Source organism: Apus apus, chromosome 2, assembly GCF_020740795.1.
Source record: "Apus apus isolate bApuApu2 chromosome 2, bApuApu2.pri.cur, whole genome shotgun sequence".
NCBI classification, from domain to species: domain Eukaryota; kingdom Metazoa; phylum Chordata; class Aves; order Apodiformes; family Apodidae; genus Apus; species Apus apus.
The window spans coordinates 36877410-36898972 of NC_067283.1; the positions used below are offsets into that span (position 1 = coordinate 36877410).

The window sequence follows — 21563 nt, forward strand, 5'->3', positions numbered from 1 at the left end:
CCCCCCTCCTTACATCACTAAGAATTGAAAACTTCACCATTTCGTGATCGCTAAGCCCAAGACAGCCTCAGAGCACCACATCTCCCACTAGTCCTCCTCTGTTTGTGAACAGGAGTTCCAGTGAGGCACCTCCCCTGATAGGCTCACTTACCAGTTGTGTCAGGAAGTTATCCTCCACAAACTCGAGGAACCTCCTAGACTGTTTCTTCTCTGCTGTGTTATATTTCCAGCAGACGTCCAGTAGGTTGAGATCCCCCATCAGAACAAGGGCTGGTGGTTGTGAAACTTCAGCCAGCTGCTTGCAGAATACTTCATCTGCCTCCTCCTCCTGGTTGGGTGGAGTCCCTGCACAATATCTGCCATATTCACCTTCCCCTTCATCTTTACCCATGAACTGGGGATGAACTGCAGGACCCAGCACACACAAAATTATCAGCTGTAGGAAGGACTGTTCTGCAAGATCTGAGAAATAAAGGGGCTGCAGGCTGACAGTGAAAGCTGTTCTGCACAGGATTGAGGGAACCCTTCAGAATTAGGGAGCAAAGGGTCATTGAGAAAGGCACTTGAAAAAATTGGTGCTGTTCAGACATACTTGTGAGCTTTCATTCTCACTGTCCCTGAGGACTTTCAGTCTCCAGTATGTATCAAATGATTCGTCTTCACTTAGTCTGGAAGGAAGAGTAATCATTTCTGAATAATCAGTGTAGAAGAAAAGCAAATTATTTTTGGAAGTGCAAAGAACCAGATGAAAAAATATTCTTACGGTGATTCTATAGGGGTATAATAAAGGAAAGAAAGGGATGAGAGCTATCCTGATGGGCCAGCTGCAGTGTGATGTGGCATGTTTATACCCTAGACTTAACTGTGGTTTAGAGAAAGACCCTAAATGGAACTTTATCACACCCTAAGTCTTCACAGTCAAAATCAAGAACTACAGACAGATAAGTATATATAGTCAAAATTAGACAACAGCTTTGGCCTGGGTAACTTCTAGTTGTTTCAGACTGAATATGGAGAAAAAAAATAATCCTTTTGCAGTAATTGGTTCTGCTACTGTACTTATCCCCAATTTTCTGGACTGTCAAGCCTCATTTCTTCCGTTAGGTAGATTGACAGTCCTCTCAATAGTAATTCTCATTATGGTTTGAAGGACACCATGGCCTAGTTTTCTGGGGTAAGCACTGAACATAGCCTGCCATTACTCTGTCCATGGTGTTCTGTAATGCTGATAATATCAGATTCTTTCTTACACGCTGGCAATTTGCTTGATGGGACGACTGACAGAGCTGCAATTCATCAGCCATGGGCTTGGGTGTAATAGGCTGTGGCAAGGTGGCAAGTGTCCCAGTGTAGATGATTCAAGCTGAACAAAATGGGGAAACTTCAAAGGTCCAGCTGCTGTTTTCCTGTGTTTTGATGCAGCCACATGGAATAATAATTCACTCAGGATTACAAAGGAAGAGGATGAGTTGCTGTAGAGAGAGGAGGAACTTCCACTAAACCGTGTTGATGCAGGGCAGGGTTTTCTCTGTGCTTGTCACTCCTCCACTGAAATAATATCCCTCATAGAATTCTATTAATTCATTATAAATTTGATAGGAAAAAGGTTATGTTTCCACCAAGCCCTTTAATTAGATTTTTCTGTTATTGATGCTCTCATAATAAAGGTTGTGTCTGAATGGAATTTATACACTTACATGACATTTAAAACTGCACAGAGACACTGTGTGAAGTCATTGCATGCAAAAGTGTTATTAACTACATGTCAGCATCCAATAAACTCTCAGTACATTTAATTTTTTGTTAAGATCTTGAAGCTTATCTGATGTTGTGACATTTTATGGCATTTAAATGTCTCAGCAGTGGGACATTGTTCTTCTCAAGCGCACAGCTCTTCTAAAACTGAAAGAGCTCTAACATAGCAGAAGAAGCAGGGAAGATGACAAAATGGGCTGGATTGCCAAGTATTTCTCAAGTAGATTGTTGTAGCCAGCTGAACTGCAAACACAAGCTGAAAGCACAGACTTTTCCAGTGGTTTGCAGCATGCTGAGGTGATCTGGAGCTGGAAGGATGCTTGCACCAAAAGCTAAGTTAAATTCAAATTCAGCTGGAAGGTCTAAAGAAGTACTAAACAGTGGTTTGGTGTTGTAAAGACATATTACCACATACTGGATGATCAATTGTGAAACTTCTCAAAAGCTTCAAACTGCCAACCGGTTTCAGACACAACATGAGGAGTTTGTAAAATAAAACCTAACAAAAGTGAAAATAGTTTAAATGAGTGAGAAAGGGAGTGTACTTACTTCATCAGCAGTGCTTCAAATCCTACTGTCACAGCAGTGTGCAGACAGTCAAGCAGTCCAAAACCACACCAAAGCAGCAGTTGTCCCAGCGTGCAGGACAAACACGGAGTGAGCAAGTGGCGAGCAGGGAGGGCAGGAGGGTGCTCAGGTCTTTCGATAATGCAGTAAAGGGATCCCGTGCTTTGCAGGTTGTTATTCTCCCGTACACTCCAGGTTTGGTGTGGGTGCACACCCCACCAACACAACAGATTTTGGCTTAATGTTGCCAGCAGCTGACAAATACGTGTAGCCTGACTGCCTTCCCCAGGCCTTCATGCTCTCAGGTAAGTGTTGACAACCACGACTACATCTGTCCTCTACCACATGTTGACCACAGAGTCAGACAAACGGAGAGGAGACACAGCAACAGAGAAGCCAAAACCAGAAAGTACAATAAATCCGAAAGAATGGCAGTAACTTTTTCTTTCTTACTTGTGTGCTTGCCTTGGGCTTGCTCTGCCAAGGGGGATGCTGGTGCAAAGCACTGGCAAGGGAAGAGGACACTGAGTCTTGCTGGAGTATTAGATGGAGAGGGCTGCCCTAAAGGAGCTTCCTGTATACACATCTATGCAAGAAGACAACAGCGTCATACAGGCATGAGGAGACCCTGTGCATAGATCTTTCACATATTCAGAGATATTTTGAGGTGAAATCCAGAGTGGGTTCTTCATAGTTTCATTGTCTAAGTCAGGACATCGCAGAGCTGGCTGTCTCCAGAGACCCATATGAAATGCTCACACCAGAGGTGGCTTTACTGCTTGTTCTTTTACTGAGAAAGGAAAGCTCTCTGAAATCAAATTACTTTGTATTCCACAGGGTGGCCAAGACCCTTCTGAGAAATACAGCTGCATCTTTTTCCAAGTAGCATACGTTTGTACTTGCCAGGTTTTAAGGGAGACAGATCCAATTTGTATAGAGGGGATCTCTATCCTTCTGCCAGGCAGAAGATGGGCTCACCTTTAGCAGAACTGAAATTTGTCTCCAAATTGTTTCCCTGGGCATGCAAACTGCAAGTAGAGTAAGAGCTGGTTGTGCTCTGTAATCCAGAAGAGAAATGAGATCTTAGGGGTGCTTGGAGACCAAGCTGAGGCTCTCCTGGCTTGGCCTATTTTGAGATAGAGCTGTATTTTTGTAGACCTCAAACCATACTGTGCTCTTGAGCCCAGCTGAACACATGACTGTGTCTGTGGGTCTGAGGATAGGTGTGCTGACATCCTGGAATCTGGCAGGAAGGCTCTGTATGGTTTATGTGTAACATGTGACTTGGGGTACACCACAAGCTATTTCTGGCTGCCCTGTGGCAGAGCTGTTGGTTTTCTCCCTGAGGATACTTCAACAAAACTAAACTACTGCCACTCTCACTGGCAGATCTCATGCTCTATTTAGAAGGGACTCAGCTCCGGGTAAGCAAAGACTGGGCCAGATGGATGTCACCACTACTGCTGGGAATGTCTATAAGTAGACCAAAATTCTCAAAATAGAGCTGCACCACTAAAAATCAAGGTTTGTTGGGCTATACTTCTGGGACCCCATTTTTGAAAATGCCAGTCACAGTACAAATAACCATCAGTTGTCTTCCCTGGGGTATTTTACTCATGTAAAATATCCTGATTTTAGGCACTGACAGCTATTTATATTCCAATTTTTCCACACATTTTGTGTAAATATTAGTCTGTGGTCCAGGCTGAGGTTGTTTCTAACTTTATCTTAGTTGGTTTGCCTGCCCCTATTTATAACTGTCTTGCCACCATTCCTGAAAGTTGCCACACAGCTAAATATATGATCTCAGCAGCTACTGTTTACTCTGTACCTCTGCAGAAAGTGAAAAGAAACACAACAGCTCCATTTCCCCGGCATGAGGGTTGACACTGTGCAGGCTTCAGTTGGTCTCACATCCAATTTTCTGAAAACTTCTGGCAAATACCTGTTCAACACATGAGAAAAAGATGTTACTTAGAGATTTAGGTGGAAAGACTTCAGATACTTTAGTCTGCATAACACTGGTTCACTTAGTGTCTCCTGCTTAGATCCTTCACCTGCAGCAGGTCTTTAAATCCACACCCCTTCCTTCCTAAGAGCTGTAAAATGATGAGAACTAAAAATGAACCCACTTTTATAGGTCATATTTTTCAAAGGCTGACTTGTAAAACTTGCAATTTATTTCTAGTTTGAGTAATATGTGTCATCTGAAATTTGCATCCTTAATTATATTTTTTCTCAGATTGGTATAAAGAAATAAAAGCAACTGTCAGGCCTACATGACATTCCACTAGAAATGGGTCTTCAGTACAGTGTCTTCCCATTCAAACTTAATTACATATGAATATCAAAATAATTTTAGACAGTTTTAATTATTTTAAATAGAAGACACCAGGCATGACATGGACTATCAGTACAAAATTCTAAGTTATAATCTCATAAAGTAAGAAGTTAAGCTTACATGACATTTATTTAATAAAAACATTTTAATTGAAGTTTTTCAAGTCATCAGCTTTTGTTTTCTCTTCCACACACCCCTTCCCCCCCCCCCCCATTTTGATCACTGTAAAATAATTTGTTGTGCTTCTTTTTCAGGATTGCACAGATCATACAGTCTCTGTCTTTAGACCCGTTTAGAATACTACTGGTCTTCTGGCTTTTCTGTCCTGGGAACTTCCTCAGTTTACCACGCTTTGTTAGGAACCAAGTCAAAGGTTCAAAAAGCTTCTGAACAGTTTTTTCAGTATGCCTACACGAAAAGAGGGATCCCAATCCATCCTTTTTTCTTAAGGGTACCCCTACTTTTGGCATAAACAGTCAATTGAAGTAATGAAACATCTGACAAACACAGTAACACCAGATGTCATCTTCAGCGTGGAACGGGGGTTTGTGCTCAGAAAACAAAGCACAGACCAGGGCTCGGGTTTTGTTGCTGAACATCATGTGAGTGTCGATGCTCCCCAGCAGGAAGTATGAAGCACAACATTGACTCACTTGGTGTTTACAGCAAACCCACAAAACATCAATTCTTTGAGTCTCACATGCCTCAGGCTTGGCAGAGACCACAAACCCATGCACCTCTTTTTTTTTTTTTTTTTTTTTCCAAAGTATGGTTTGCTCTGAAGAAACTGGTGAAGCTTGTGCTTGCACAGTACTAGGGCTCTGGGAAACCTGACACTGCCATCTCATTGCCTCGACTTCCTCCCTTTACAGCACCTCTCTACTTAGTTTAAGGATAGATTCTTTATAGTGAAACACTTCGGGGAGACAGAGACAAGCAGTCCTCAGTTGCATTCATTGCAAGAAAAGAAAAATAAGGTTTTGAGCCCATTTTTCAGATTTTGGAACAGACATGTGAAGCAAATTTTCAACAATCAAAACACAGAAGTTACCAGTTACTATTTAATGATTGACATCTCTCATTCAGACTAACTTGCACGCTTTTTTTTTTTTTTACCTTCCTTTCTGGCACTGAACTATAGAGCCAGACTTATGATAACTCTATTTTGCTAATTAATTTAATTAAGTGCTGTATGTAATTTTGCAGAGTAGAGGAAGCTATTCAAGATTGTCATCATTAGGTTAAAGAGCTGACAATTGATGGAGATAATTTTTTCTTAACAGGCTGTAACCTTTCTGCAAGCAGCCCCCTCCCCCAGGGGAGTTCTTCAATTAAATCAATAATGCTTCTGGGGAGAAAGAAGAACTTTGCTTTTTAAGAATCATGTAAACAGATCTTCAGCAGCTTCTCTTTGCTTGAGAAGAAAAGCAGCAGCTGGTTATTAATACCTGCTGTGCTGTGCTTTGGGAAGCTTGCAATTAAGAATAGCAACTACTGTCTAGCTACGGTGCAGGTTGAGAAGCAGAGGTTTTGAAGGTGTTGAGCAGGGTCTGGAGAAACCTTGGCAAAATCGTAGAGTGTCTGGATCAGGTAAATTACAGGACTTGGAGTGGTTCCCAAGCAGGCTGGGGAAAGGAGCTTTAAACTGCTGTCGTGCTCATTGTTTGGGTACAAGAAGACCTGACAAGAAGACAAATGTAACTGGAGGGAGAGGTGGGGAAAGCTAATCATTATGACTCTCGCCAGACTTAAACCCTTAATAAGGGATGTTTTTGGCTTTAAGACCATTCCCAAATGCCACTGTTTTGTCTGCAGAACGCTCTGCCTCTGAAGCTCCGGAGGAGGGAGTGTGCCCATGTCCCACCTGGAGGGAACCCCGAGTCCTTGGCGGTGACCGGACACTTCTGTCCTTGGCCTAAGCAAGATGGGGGCGAGCTCGGGGCCGACACGTCCCACCGGGGCGGAGCTCAGGGCCGACACGTCCCACGGGGCAGAGCTCACACGTCCCACGGCGCAGAGCTCGGCCCGCGGAGCAGCCAAACCCCGCGGGTCCTCCCGATGGCCGGGGGGGACTCCGGAAACGGAGGCCTCGGCAGCAGCCAGCGGGAGATTTTCTAGCACTTGATTTTGCTTCAGATGCCTGGTTATCTGCTCTGAAAAATAAATAAATAAATAAAAAAAACCGGTGTGCAGCAGCATCTCACCGTGCCTGGGTCTCACCTCCTTCCCGTGTCTGGCCTCCTGAGGGCCCCGCCGCGGAGAGGCCTCTGTCTCCCTTCCCCCGCAGCCCGACCTCGCCGTGTAAACAGCTCGTCTTGATTAGCTCCTGGTTTTGTGTGAAGCGGCTCCTTGTTCGTAGCAAAGATGGCAACTCCCTGTGACCCCGGGGCCGCGGCGGCTGCCGGGCCTGCTCGGGTCGGGCCCGGGTGCCCGGCCCGGGGAGCAAGGCCCGCCCGAGGGAGCACGGCACAAAGCCTCACCCTCGGCCGGTGGAGGCAGCTGTTCTGCCTCCACCTGATGCTGCTCATCACAAGCTCCAGCGACAGGACTTGCGGTGCTCCTTTCTCTAAAAAGAAGGACGCCAATGTTGATAAAGGAGGGTTGAATGAAAGTCCAGCTCAGTGCTAAAACCCCCTGGCTACTACCCCAGTAGCCAGGGGTCCTGTTGGGCAGGGAATATGCTGACGAAATTAATTGAAAGCATTTTCTGTATGAATGCAGAAATTTTTCCATTTGAATCCTCCTGCCTGGATCGGTTGAACTGATTTCTGTCGAGGTACCTTGACTCAAAAGAGAGGGCTTTTTTTTATTCTGGCGGCGGGCCTTAACACTACAGTAAGTAATACTCAGCCACAAAACATACCGTGGCTTCTTGTTAATTTCTTAAATGATAATTTGCTGCTGGGATGGACACTAGATGTATTCTATCCCCTCTATCATACAATTACAGCAATTTTCACTTCACTGGGCTTCTATCCTTGGCTCTTAAGAGCTGGAAAGTTACTTTGTGCAATGAAGGAAGAGGATGACAGTTTTTATTAAAATGAGACACCAACTTTATAGGGGTTTGAGTGTTTTATTCAAGTCTGCTTCCACATCTTTGAAGTATTCAGTCAAAGTTCTCCTATAGATGCAGACAGCAGGACGCTCACAGAGAAGGTGTCCCAGCAAAGCTGATCTTGCCATTAAGAAAGGCAGTTGGATAATGTGACTTCTATGCTACGGCCATAACTGAGAGCTTTCCGTTTGCATGAAAAGCAAAGTCTGCTGCAAGAAATTAGGGGAAAACCCCTCATTTAATTTTCTGCTGCTGCTGTGTGTTCAGCATGGTTTTAGTGGCACCAGTGGCATTGTCAGGTTTAAGAAGTGATGTTGCAGGAGGCTCTTCAGGTAGCAAATACGGTACTGGTAGTCAAGAGAATTAGACTGAAGCTTAAAGTTTTTGGATCTGAAAAATGGGACTGCAAGTTATGCATTGGACATTATTTCTCCTGTGGGACATTTACACTAACTAGAACTGTAACTATACTCGGCACTACTTTCTTTTGAGGGATTGAATAATGTGCTAGTCAGAGCACAGGAGCTGCTGCAAGGCTCTGTATGGAGCTACTTGTCTGTAACAGATGCACCAAAGTGGCTACTTTGATCTTAGCCAGTGAGAGCAGAGCAGTGCACACACAAGACCTGAGCTCTCTTGCTGACATTATCATTCAGCGTGTCAAATTACACGTGGCAAATCAGCTTCCTAAGCTCTGTACCTCAAAAATGAACAGACAGGCTTTATCAGCTTCTTTCCACTGTTAAATGAGGATGAAGCACATATTGATGAAAACTCCCCCTGGCAGATTGCTTTGAGGCGTACAGGCTTCAAGGAACACAAAGGGTTAACCTTATAGAAGGGTGCCTTTTTTTCCCTGTTCAGGTTTTAGAGGGAAAGGCCATTTATTTTAAATAATTTTCCAATTGGATTCTGTTTTAGTTTAGTTTTTGAGAGTCAATTTAAATCAATACAATGTTCATTATGCTCACAGCACAGATAGGAACACAATTTTACCTTTAGGAGGTAGCAGCACATAAATGGCAGCACACACTGGGCAATTCTGCTGTTGTATTGGTCTCATAAAAGCAAAGAAACTCCATGCCTCTGCTGATCCTGTACTTGATTTAAAGGCAACTAGATGTACAGTAATTTAAAAACCCCAGCTCTGTGTAATACATCTTTTTTTTTTTTTTTTGTAAGAAAATAACATTTGACATACAGTCAGCAACCAATTCAAGTCAAAATTAAACTAGAGATCATAGATCTACGTTACGCTGTGATCTTCAAATGGACTAAGCAGCAGTGTAGGTTTATACATTCATATATCTTGCTTAACACTGTTTACTTCCTATAATGACTTCAGTTCACTCAATCAATTTATTTTCCTCAAGCACAGTTTATGGCTGGAGGTTATTTTGGACTTATTCAGGCGTCTCAGAATACTTTACAAACAAAACAGAGGCAACTGACCATAAAGCATATGATATTACCAATGCTGTTATTAACATTTTCTCAGCAGAAGCGACAGAGGAGAGAAAAGCTAACTTCCTCTTTGAAGAATGAGAGCTACATCTCTGGGGGATGTAAGAAGGAAAATTAGCTTGGAAATAATTGCCCTGGATTCTCAACACATTCAGACTATTTCACAGGACAGGAATATGTTTTGGTACAGTTATTGCAAGATCATATGGGCCATCTCCCTATTCTCCATGAAATTGTGCAGAGGTTAGATGTCTGCTGTTTGCCCTCACACTGTGCAAAGGGTCTTGTGCCAAGGGTGACACAAAGAGACTGCTTGCAGTGGGAACAGGATTGATCCCTTCCTGTGCTGATAAAATGTCCGGTTAAATCTAAGACATGGGATGGCTGTATTCAGCGCTGAACTGGCAAAGCAAAATAAGGAAAACAAAAAAGGCAAATGCAGTACATGACTGAAAAAGAGGGAACTTACTCAAAGCAAAAACTAAGAGATCACTGGAGTCTTGTCTGTTTTTAAAAATAAAATCTTAGTCAGAGTAAGGGGAAAGAGTATATTTAGAGCCAGCAAAACAACCTGGCTTTCCTGGCTCTATATAGACACTATTTTGCCAGGCTCCAGCTAAAACCACCCAGTTTTTCCCCTCAGAAACAAACAACCCCGTTTGCTTCCAAAACTCAAAGAAAGCTTAATTCGCTTTAAGCTGCTAAAAAAACTTCCTGCATCTTGGGTTAGCATTGTGTGCCAGGCTGCAGCGTGCTGAGAAATGAAAAAGTGCTTTGTAATGGAAAAGCCAGTTCATTCCTCTCTATGTGGTGCCACTGTACTAAAAGAGAAAGTTGCAAATCTTCCCCTCTTAAAGAGGCCAGAAGGAGCAGGGGATTAAATAGTTCCGATTCAAGATCACTGTCATCAAACCTATACTCTCCAGCCATTTCCAGCCTCAGAGAACACTGATTTTCTTGGATATTTGGTAATTCAGTGAGCTACATGATAGAAAGAGAAAGCTGCATAAAGCTACTCACTGTTACAGAGTGGGAGGTTAATGAAGTTCATTTAACAGACCAGTGGTGCAAACCTGTTATCAGATGGCTTCTGCAGATCCCAGATGGCTTAAGTAAAGCTGGGAACTTAAACAGGTACCTCACATTTTGTCACTGGATTAATAAAGCATCGAGATACTCAGAGCTCTTCCACAGCGTGGTTAATGACTTCCCATAACTGTGTGTTTCAACTGAGTAGGAACACGTTTTGGCACTGCGTACCTTGAAGTCACATTTTTTCAGTCAGCTAATTTAATTGGTTTTGTCATAGCAGAACAGCACTGGAAAACCTCAGACCTTGTTCTCAAAAGCTGCACCGTTTTGTGGATGGAGCAGGCATCTTGCTGAGCATGAAGTGCTGCTCTTCCTCCTCCCCAGCCGGATGAGGAACCACATCTGGCTGCTGCAAGCAGAGACCAAGCAGCAAGGGGAGACCAGCAACACTTCTTGACAAACTTGGCTCCCCTCATCACAGCAGATTGCAGTGTATTACTGCCACCAGTTGTCCTTTTGCATATGGCTTTCACTGTTCTCCTGTGTGGACCCATAAAGAATGTTTTCATAATGCTGTTCTTCCAAGAGCTGGAAGGAAGGAAATTAAATGTTTTGTTGCCCTGTCAGGAACAAAATCTGAGGCAAGGTCTTGCAAGAGCAGGTCTGGTTCTTGGTTCAGGCACGTGCTTACTCAGACTATGAAAAGTTTCATGGGGTGTATTCTGTGTGTATATATACCTATATATCTACTCTTCATACCTCAGGACTGTATTTACCATAAACACCTACCAAGTCCTGTTGACTCCAGGTTTGTTCCCAAGGAGCTAAATGCTCTGCTGTTTCAGAGTTTAGCACCTTGAATGCCTATGTCTGCACACGTGCTTGTGGAGGGCTGTGGGAAGGTGTCCCAGGCAACACTTCTAGGAGGAATATCTACCTCCAGGTCTTTCAGCCGCTCAGCAGTTCTCATGCATGAACCCATGTCTTGCACTCACCTGAACACACAGTGTGTGGCCCTCCCCAAGACTGGGAACAGCAGTGGCAAGGAGGATACTGGGTTGGGAAGGCAGGAGCCCTGTGAGAGCAGGTTTCTGCCCTTTCTCTGCACCTGTTTGCAGATTTTCTTGGCAGCCTTTGGAGGACAGAATGGCAAGAACCGACTTAATGGGCTGTGTCCCTGCAGTTTAAATTCTTGCTGAATGTGCTCTTCCTCCACATCCATAACAGCATACCACAGCCTTATCTTCCCTCTGGCTGGAATGTGTGCCTCTCCCTTGGGAGCTCTGAGCCAGCACATCCTCCCAAGGACAGATGTGCAGGCACTGGGGTGAGAAGAGGGAGGCTGCTGGTGCCCAGGCCCTTCTTCAGGGTATTAAACAGCAAGACCTGATCTCTGCAGAGATCAAGAAATGTTGCTTCAGAGCCCACCCCAACACCAAGGCACAGGGGAGACTCAGCAGCACCTGCTCATGGCACTGAACCAGCAGTGTCTGGGTATGAGAGCAGCCCCTGGCACAGCTGGAGGACACAGGGAGGATGCTACCGGTACATAACCCAAATATGGGTAACAGCAGCATTATCTTTAATAATATATTGTTTTCACTGGCCAAAACACAGCATTTTTGTTAAGACATTGCTTTTCACTTACATCTGGTGTTTACACAAGCCAATGATTCGATGCCAGACAAATCCTGCCTAATCTCTTGGGTAAAGTACTGTTAAAATAGCTGCCTGCAGCATTTCTTCTGTCTTCTGACTGGAGGCAGCAGCTGGTTCTGTGGGCAACAGAGGCAAGGACAGTTTCAGCCTAATCCATTCTTTCTCCCTTTCAGGAGAAATGCCCACAAACCAGCAACAATTTCATATATCTCCAAAACTGAAAGACTCAATAAACTCATGTCTTCCAGGTGACTCTCTAAATAGCTGCCTTTACATGTATCAAGTATGATAGCATATGGCATCTATGAGAGAGGAGATTTAAAGCTGAGGAAGTTAGCTTTAACCTTATGGAAGAGTATAAAAGAATGCCTCAGTAAAGTTTTGTGGAGGTCATTCAAAGGACTTCTACCAGTGTTGCTTAAATAAGTTAACTGAGTTATTAATTCCTTTTTTAGAAAGAAAGAAAGAAAGAAAGAAAGAAAGAAAGAAAGAAAGAAAGAAAGAAAGAAAGAAAGAAAGAAAGAAAGAAAGAAAGAAAGAAAGAAAGAAAGAAAGAAAGAAAGAAAGAAAGAAAGAAAGAAAGAAAGAAAGAAAGAAAGAAAGAAAGAAAGAAAGAAAGAAAGAAAGGAAAGAAAGAAAGAAAGGAAAGAAAGAAAGAAAGAAAGAAAGAAAGAAAGAAAGAAAGAAAGAAAGAAAGAAAGAAAGAAAGAAAGAAAGAAAGAAAGAAAGAAAGAAAGAAAGAAAGAAAGATCAAAATGAATGATCATGCACTCATTCACCAACACTCCTGGAAGTGAGTTCCTGCTTAAAGATAAAACTAGTTAGCTTTTGTGCCAATATAAAAAGCAATTTAGCATCCTTTGCTGAGGTACTTTGAGCCTGTTCAAACTCATATTCAGGTGCTGCTTGGGAGCAAAGAAAGATGTGCTGGTGTGGACAAGATGGGTGAATTAGGGCTAATCCAGCAGACCATGTAGGAAGAAGACTTAAATTGTTTTACGTATCCAAAGATAATGAATCAGTAGATTGCAGGTACTTTTATAAACTGTTTAACAGAGGCAGTATATTATGCATATATAACATTCCATCCTAGCCAGCATGGGAAACATTTGTTCCTTGTTTCCAGTTTGCTTTCTCTTAGGTTACAGGCACACTTACTAAACTTTACTAATTACATTTTGGGAAGACTGGAGAGATAGTTTGGGAATAAAAGGAATCTGTAAGAACCAGAAAACAAATCCAGATAGACAAGCAGCCTGAAGAAACCCTTACACAAACCACTACAAATTCCTTGCATCTGCACCTGTGGCAGATGGTGGACCTGTGGATCCAGCTGGATTTTCATTTTAAAACCCAGAAGTCTCATGAACCAGAGGAGTTCAGCATCAGGACAACTTGCAAAGTCAGGTCACAGAAATATTCTAATAAGGCCTTAACTTCCTACTGAAGTTACTTCTTTGCACAGATTCAGATTTTTCCAAGAGTGCAGGTTTGGAGGGGGAAGCTAAAGAAACAAAAGGATCTTTTACAGACAATTGACTCAGGCAGAGCAAAAGGGAAATGAAAGCCAAAGCAACCAGGAGTTCATTATGAATAATCCAGCTCAGATTCATGTGGGAAGAGCTCTGTGCAGAGAACAAAAGGCAAAAGCAAGCAAACAAGAAGTAGCTATCTAGCTGCTCATGACAGCAGTTGTTGGAAGTGAATGAAGGAGAGGGAAACAATGTCCTTGTTTTCCCCACAGATGCCACAAAGGCAGGAGAAAGGCTGAGGAACAGACTGCAGCACCTACCTGTTTTGCTTAGCAGATCATCTGAATGGTATTCTTCTTCCTCAGGGCAAAAATCAGTAAGAGGCCTTTGCCAGTTGATTGGGAAGGGTATCCTTGAGTGGAAACTGGGGAGAGAAGAGGTTTACATTTGCCTGCCCACTCTCTGCTGGAGGTGCAAGTATCAGTGCACTGGCAAGTCATAATTTCTCCATTCTAGCTGTGCCCATTTGGAAAGCAGCTCCTAAACTTCTGTGGGATTCAGCCCAGATGATCTGAACCACAGAGCACTGACTCCTGGTAGTAATACCTCTGTAACTTGCCATACACGATATTCCTGTGCCAAAATGAAATACCCTGAGGAAGCACATCAAGAGTTTTCTGCAAGAGCAGTAGCAGCACTGTTCAGAAGCATCACCAGGCAGCAGATAAAAACCTTTTAAAGGATCATGGTAAAACAATAGTGGGATAAAAGAAAGGGGAAGAAAATGCCTGCCTCCAGCTTCACATTAACCTGCCCCCCGACTGCCTTCAAAATGTTACTTTTATATTTTACACGTGTTAAATCAACAGGGAGCACAGATGACTGCACTCACGTGTGAGACTGCAGACACCCACGGGGACACCAGTAGCACCTCTGTCACTTCCCTGTAATGTGGGGAAGGGGGGCTCCTGCCCACAAAGCAGCAGGAGTAGGTCGCTGAAGGTTAATAAAGGCTGTCAACACATAATTATCACTCCCTTGTTAGCCTCAGCCCCTCAGGAATAAATTAGAGGGACAAAGTATGGAAGAACTTTGAGAAGATTAGAGTGGGGCTGCACCTCCTCATATTGCAAGAGGGGACAGGCACCTTCCTGGAGGCCCCTGCTTCAGTTCACTGGGATATTTTAGAGGCAACTGCATCTGTATGAGGGAAAGTATTAATATTTGAACATTTTAGGTAACCACATTAATTTTCTTTAAACATTTAGTAGCATTAAGTATGAATCCAGAGAAAGGAAGTGTTCCTTCCTCTTCTATCCAGCGGCCTTAAGGCACATCTGTCTGACATTTCTTTTCACACCTCTTCATTCCCACTTTCTTGATCAATCTACCTAACTCTGGGCCTGCAGTAAAAGGGACATTTTAAGATGATTAATAGTACTCTTGAGGCTACAGCTCCAGAATGCAGAAGTCTCATTTGCAACAAAGATGACAAGAGCTCAATTAGCCATCTCTTTGCACACGTGTAAGCACTGAAGCCAAGGCTTTCTCTCTATCAAGTTAAAGCAGAAGATGAATTCCCAAGGTAGAGTACTTGCAAGGCAGAGTTGTCACGTTTGCAATCAACTCACTGTTAATTGTTTCATTTCAGTGCTATCAAATAATGCATAAAATAGCTTAATGCACAGCCAGGAAACACTGTTCACAGCCCTGAAAGACCACAAGTCACAATTCTGACCAACAGCAGAGCGGAACAAACAAAGGAAGCATAACAAGTTTGGTTTTTAGGAGGGAGGCAGAGTGAAGTTATAAAATATAAAGCATAAAATACAGGGAGGTTATGCTCGTTGTGGGAAACTTGAAAGTCAGAAAAATAGCACTTTTGGTGTCACCTGCACTTTCATTATTAAACACTGGTCTCCATGTAGTTGTTTTCCTCATGCACTGGTAACATGTACAAACTTTTGAATAGCAGCAACCATAAAAAAAAAAACAAAAAAACAAACAAGTGAAAGAAGTTAAAATTCCAGCAATGCCTCTCTGGTGTGTGTTGATACCTTTCTCTTTTATTCCATGAAAAATACCTCCTCCAGTGAAGACTTTAATGATGGGTTTCTACACAGCAAGTAGGTATACTGGGAGGGGTTGCAGAATGACCCGATGGCTCCTTGGAGCAGAGCTATGCAGCTATCAAAGCCATCTACTGCTGTAGCTACACAGTCTTCTTGAGATAATGGGTGGCTGACCAGAAGGACTGCCCACTTACATCTCGGGTTTATCAGGCACCTCTTCCTTTTCTCAAAAAGAGATTTGTATTGATGCCCACTGCCAGTACAGGTCATCACCATCCCTGGCTTTTTATAGTTTTTTTCCACTGGAGCAAAGATATAGACAGCAAGCTAGAAACTGTTTATTGAATAAATAATTTAACTAAGATCATGCTTTCCTACGTGGCTGAACAATTTCATCCAAAAAAGCCCCAACATTGCAGGGGGGAAAGGGAAAGTAGTAATAGGATGGCTTTGAGTTATTCAATGTTAAGAGAAAGGTACTGTGGCTGCAGAGTGCCTTCAGCCCCAAAAGAAGGAATCGTGGACTGTGGTTTAACAGGGCAGTTCTTTACACCTGAATTTAGCTATTCCAGCTGCTTACACCCAAATGCTAATCTTCTAGGTTAAACTGGCAATAAAGACATGTCTTTAGAAAAATCTTGTGTGGGGTTCATAACCCCTGTATCTGTATGTACCAGACTGCAGTGCTCCTGCTGCTTGGCAGAAGCTAGACCTACTGCTCATCTGTGTTGCATGCAGAGGACATTTTCCTCATGAAAAACCCATGAGTTTTAGTACAGAATCTATAGAAGTAACATGCAGACTACACAATAATATATCAGAGATCAAATAAACATTCTCTGTTTTTCTGCTCTATAATAAGACATTCAAAGATTTCTAAAGTCCACTCAAAACACCTCAAAGAGCCAAAAAACCTCAGTGAAATCATACAAGGCAGTGATTTCTTACGTAGGTAGAGCTTAAACCAAATCTACAGATATGGGATCACTCTTCTGTAATATTCAATATTCCACATCATAAGAGCCATTTCTCAAGCCTCATGTGTTAGTACTAGTTTGTCTTTGTTTTTTCTCCTTGTTTCTAGCTTCCTTTTCTCAGGCAGTAGAGAACAAATATTTTCTGCTAAAAACACCTAAGTTTTTTTGAATTTTAGCATCTGTAAATGCCTTGTTAAATGCAATAAGAAAATGATGGACATAAAGGTAAATAAGAAGGGAATGCAGTGAACAGATCCCTCTGTGGTTGCAAGTCCCCAAACACAGATCCATAGACTTAACACAAAGGGAGGCACCTCAAAAATGCCAATGGAACAAAACCAATTCTGCCTTTGCACATCACCCTTTAAAATAATCACTAAATCTCACAGTCTGTAAAGTAATTGCCAGAAACTTCACAGGTTTCTGTCTCGCTATTGTGAGTACAAATTTCTGTGTCATGGTATATTCTTAACACTGAATATAAGATGCTTGAAAGCTGCTGTGGACTTTCTGTAGACGTTGTTTCCTTGTATTACAAGTAATCACTTCTCTGCAGGCATGGGCTGCTGAGTAAATCTGCCAATAACTTCCATAAAATGGAATTCTGCCCAAAGAGATTTTTTTTTTTTTTTCCTATGAGAAAGCACTGAGAGAACATATTATTCTGCACAGAACAACAACAACAACAAAAACTTGAGCAGGGTATTCCTACCTCTTGCTGCTCTTCCACATTTTCTGTAGTGAGCTGCAGTGTGGCTTTGCCAGGCTGAACACCGTTGACTCACACCCTCGTTCATAGGGACCCCAATTTTACCACCTGAATAATGACTGGCTTTGGCACTGTAGCTGTTGTACAAAGAGACTCTGTGAAGATTTTACACTGCAGGGCATCTGGCCTTTGCTGTACCACATGTTTGAAAGAAGAACAATTAAAATTCCACCAGGAGAATAAAAACTCAAAAGATTGTGTCAGAAAGCAGCATCCTCCTGTACCACTGCTTTGCAGAGATGTGGGGTAACCTGCTTTGTATCACCTGGTTATTCAACAGGTTTTTGTTTGGGAAGGACTCCAGAAACAGGTAGCTCCCCAAGGACTCTGGAAGGCTGTAACAGAAACTAACTCATGGAAAACCAGCAGCTTCACAGTATTTTACCTGTGGATCCACAAACCCCCCCAAGATTTCAGGAAGTTCACCTGAACACCTCTTTTATCACTGCAAAACCACCCGTCCCTCCCCTCCGTTCTATCAATTAAACAACCAAGAAACATCTTGGTATGTACAGCAACATGCCACTTTTCCTGTTAGCTCCTTTCCCCTGTTTACTATTCCCTGTAGCTGCCCTATTTCACCATAACTTCCCGTATCTCCCCCTCTGTGCTGTTTGAAAGGCTGTATGGAGAAAGGCAGGATCAACCTGCCCCAGAGCTGCCTCCAGCCACTCCTCAAGACGAACAAAGCTGAAGTGAAACGCACCCTGTTCCAAGTTGAGAGGGTGCCTGCTGTGAAGATGCAGTGGTGTCAGTGCTGAATAATTAAGTGATAATGTAATAACTGTGAGCTTATACTCCATTAAGTGAGCTCCTGCTGACTGCTTAATGAGCAAGCAAAAACTCCAAACCCATTAATACATTAAATGTAAAAAAGAAAACTTTGAGTAACCACTTGGGAGTCTTCTTCTGAAAACACAGGCCAAGATGGAAATCATTAACTATCCCATTGCTGCACCTTAAAAAGACCCAGAAGTTTATTTTCTTTTCAGAAAGGTGGAGAATTGAGTAACAATACCGATGGGTTTGCTGCTTCCCCTGGGCAAGATCTGAGTCCTTTGTTGCACAAAAGAGCATCAACAGGTCTCCTCTTCCTGCACCAACCAAATGTATCACAGAGGCTGCGAAATACACAGTTCCTTGGCATGTGTACATCAGTAACTTGAGAAGAGTCTAGAGGAAATATCCTTATTTGTCAACATAGCACACAAGATTCACAAAGGGCCTAAAAAAGATTCAGTGGTATTTATACGGCTGAAATGTTTGGGAAGAGGAAAATTCAGAGCCAAATTTTCCTGCCTGTGTTCCTCCCACTGATGACTGAACACAGCATCTTTTAGTGAGGACTTCAGTGAGATATGGCCACTGCAAGGGGACCCATAGACCAGCCTCAGCCAGCCAGAACCTCAAGTCACATACAGCTTTTAAATCAAAACTGCTGCTTTGAAAATAAAGCCAGCACAGTTCTGACATTAATATGAGGTTTATGCTTCACACAAACGGTGACAGTCTTAACACAACAAAGCAAGCAACAGCGTTTTTGCTTGGACCGTTATCTTGATCTGTGGTAAGACAGTAAAGGCTGGATTTTGTTATTTTCCCCAGATGGTATTAAGGAAAAAACAGGATGGGAAGTCTACAGCTCAGTGCCCTGATTTCTGGAGGTCTGTTAGCTGAAATGGAGCTTCTAACAAAATATTTATATGCTCTTAGAAGCTTTCTCAAGAAAAAGAAAAGTTATCATTTGCATTTTCACTGGTTTTATTTGAAAATCCCCATCAACGTAAATTATTAAATGTACAGAATTTATAATGAAAGCATAAAGTTCTGTATTTGCATAAGAAATCCTTCCTAGAGAAAGATACATTGTTCCTAAGTACCACAGAGATGTTTAAGTCTGGTTTCAAGATTTGGCACTGTGTGAAGGAACCGAAACTGTACACAAATAATATGAACTACCTGCTGTTTCAACTCATAATAACCTGCAGCAGCAGTCTGGGTGTACCCTTGTTTACTCCAACCAACATGCTGAGCCTTACAGGAAATACAAACAGATAACATGCAAGAATGACATCTCCCCCCACTTTCTGAAGGACATACTTTTTAGTGTATCAGCAAGGACACTCAGCAGGTGATTTTTTTTTTCTCCACTAGAAGTACCCTGATCTGTGTTATTTATCATACTATCTGAAAGGCAAGGTCTTCATACCCTTCGTAATGAAATTGGGTATTTTGTAAGAAACACAGTAACAACAAAAGTAACAATAACAAAACAAAACAAAAAATAGAAGAAAATAACTGGGAGGTGACAACAGTGTGTTATTTGTCATTCCATATTTATAGTTCTTAATAGTTCAAAACAGACTTTCAGGGGTGAGGTCAGCTCCAGCTCTGATCTTTAGGGAACATTTTCCAGTGATGCTCTTGGACATAGCTCCCTTCTTAAAGAACAACTCTAACAATGTTGGCAAGATCATTCTCCATCAAAAACATTTTCCTGCCTCTCTCCTCCTTCAGAAAAAGAAGAGAAAAGGAAAAGGAAAGAGAAAAGAAAAGAAGAGAAGAGAAGAGAAGAGAAGAGAAGAGAAAAAAGAAAAGAAAAGAAAAGAAAAGAAAAGAAAAGAAAAGAAAAGAAAAGAAAAGAAAAGAAAAGAAAAGAAAAGAAAAGAAAAGAAAAGAAAAGAAAAGAAAATAGAAAAGTAATATTGGTTCCCTGTGCTAAGTTCTGTCTTTTACTATAAGGAGATGGATATGGAGACTGGGAGGTCCGTTCAAGATGTTGCGACCTAAGATACTCAAATATGGAGGAGCAGGCAGCTGTTTCTAATGTAGCAATCAGCAGGTGAAGATCATTGTAAAATACTAGTTTGGCAATGTCAACCATCTGGCATTGTTATTTCCATCCTAAAAACTTACTGTGTCAAAGGCACAGTGAGAGATTTGCTTTTTAAAGGTAGTTAAGGAAGGTGAAGGAACTGTCCTCTCTGTGGCTGTGATAACTGTCCAATACCATGATGCTAATATCTTATTTAAGGCCAGATAAACATTATAAGGTAGTTATTTGTTGTTTCAGTGAAGGTTTTCATTACATACAATGGGACTAAGCCAAAATGTTTCAGACCAATTGGGAGTATTTTGATCTTTGATCTCAGACAGGTCATCCTTGTCCAAAACCCCTTCATCCTTGCATAAAGGCTTGCTTATGCTCCCCAAAGATACTAGGTCCTGTGTTAATGTTAGAGCTTTTCAGCCTAAGGAACATTATTTAAAGTCATCCCATATGTAAGAGTTCATTGGTATTCTCAGACTTTCTAAAAGGAGAAATCTTGGTTTCCGGATTCAATCACCAAACCATACCATATTTGTTCTGTACAGATTTCTACAACTTTATTATTATTATTATTATTTTAATTTTTTTAAGGTTTTTTTTGCAGGAAACTTCCCCTCCTGCAAGGTAAACCAACTAATGAATTCAAATGAAGTTCAGCACTTTTTTTGGGTAAAAATAATAAACACCCCAAAATAACAAACCACAAATACACACAGAATTACTTCTTCGTCCTTGCACGATAGGTTGAATTGCAAAGATTTGGAGCTGTACTTTGTGGAAGACTCCAAGGAACAGAACCTGCTCTAAATTCTTTCTGTCTCTCATGCTGCAGAGAGCTTGCACTACATGGTATTGGGTAAATGGGCACGTAACAGTGCAGAGGCTGACGTATCCAAAACCTGTTTTTCTCTGTGCTGGATTTACTCCTTAATGAAAGCATAAAGCTGGCTCAGCCTTTATTGTTAAAAAACACAAAGGTAACATAGAGCATGAATTACTTTTTCATTCACTGGCAAAGAACAGGCACTGTCTATGTTGTCTGCATCAGTACATGTAGGCAAGTGATAATTCAGAAGAAGTCATGCATCTATCAGTCAATATTTCCATGCCGAGAGAGTAACTGCAGTCACAGAATGATTTGTTAGGGCAGCAACTTTATTTAAATCTAGTAAACACAGTCTCATTCAATTACTTTTGTTGTGTGTACCTATTTGATCCAGGCTATTGTTCAAACATGGCCTTAATCTTGAATTCTGTAGAAAATCAAAGTGGAGAGTAGCAGGAATGCTCTCAGCATATGAGCCATTGCAGCTTTATTTTTTGCAGAGTTTACACAAACAAGTATGTGACACTAACAATATATCTATAGTACCTTTAAAGGTACTTCTGCAGCAAACTAATTTTCTTTCATTTCTGTTTATAGTCCTCAGAAATGCAGGGTCTCCCATTACCTTAGCAGTAGAGGACACCATGTTTCATGCACTTGTTATGCAGTATTAGGGAAGAGCTATAATTATATTCTCCAGAGCTTGGAAAATGGCAGCACAGCTAAGACAAGACTTTCAAA

General features: G+C 42.0%; 1 protein-coding gene across 1 annotated transcript; it reads right to left on the reverse strand.

Annotated features, from left to right (window-relative positions):
• Window positions 1–1776: 1776 nt before the first annotated feature.
• Window positions 1777–11199, reverse strand: LOC127380753 (uncharacterized). The gene is made up of 5 exons (XM_051610227.1): window positions 11073–11199; window positions 6884–7229; window positions 4154–4267; window positions 2776–2827; window positions 1777–2254 (listed from the first exon to the last, which is right to left on the reverse strand). Exons 1-5 carry the CDS (start codon window positions 11197–11199, stop codon window positions 2129–2131), a joined length of 765 nt encoding a protein of 254 aa, XP_051466187.1. The 3' UTR covers window positions 1777–2128.
• Between the last annotated feature and the right edge of the window lie 10364 nt (window positions 11200–21563).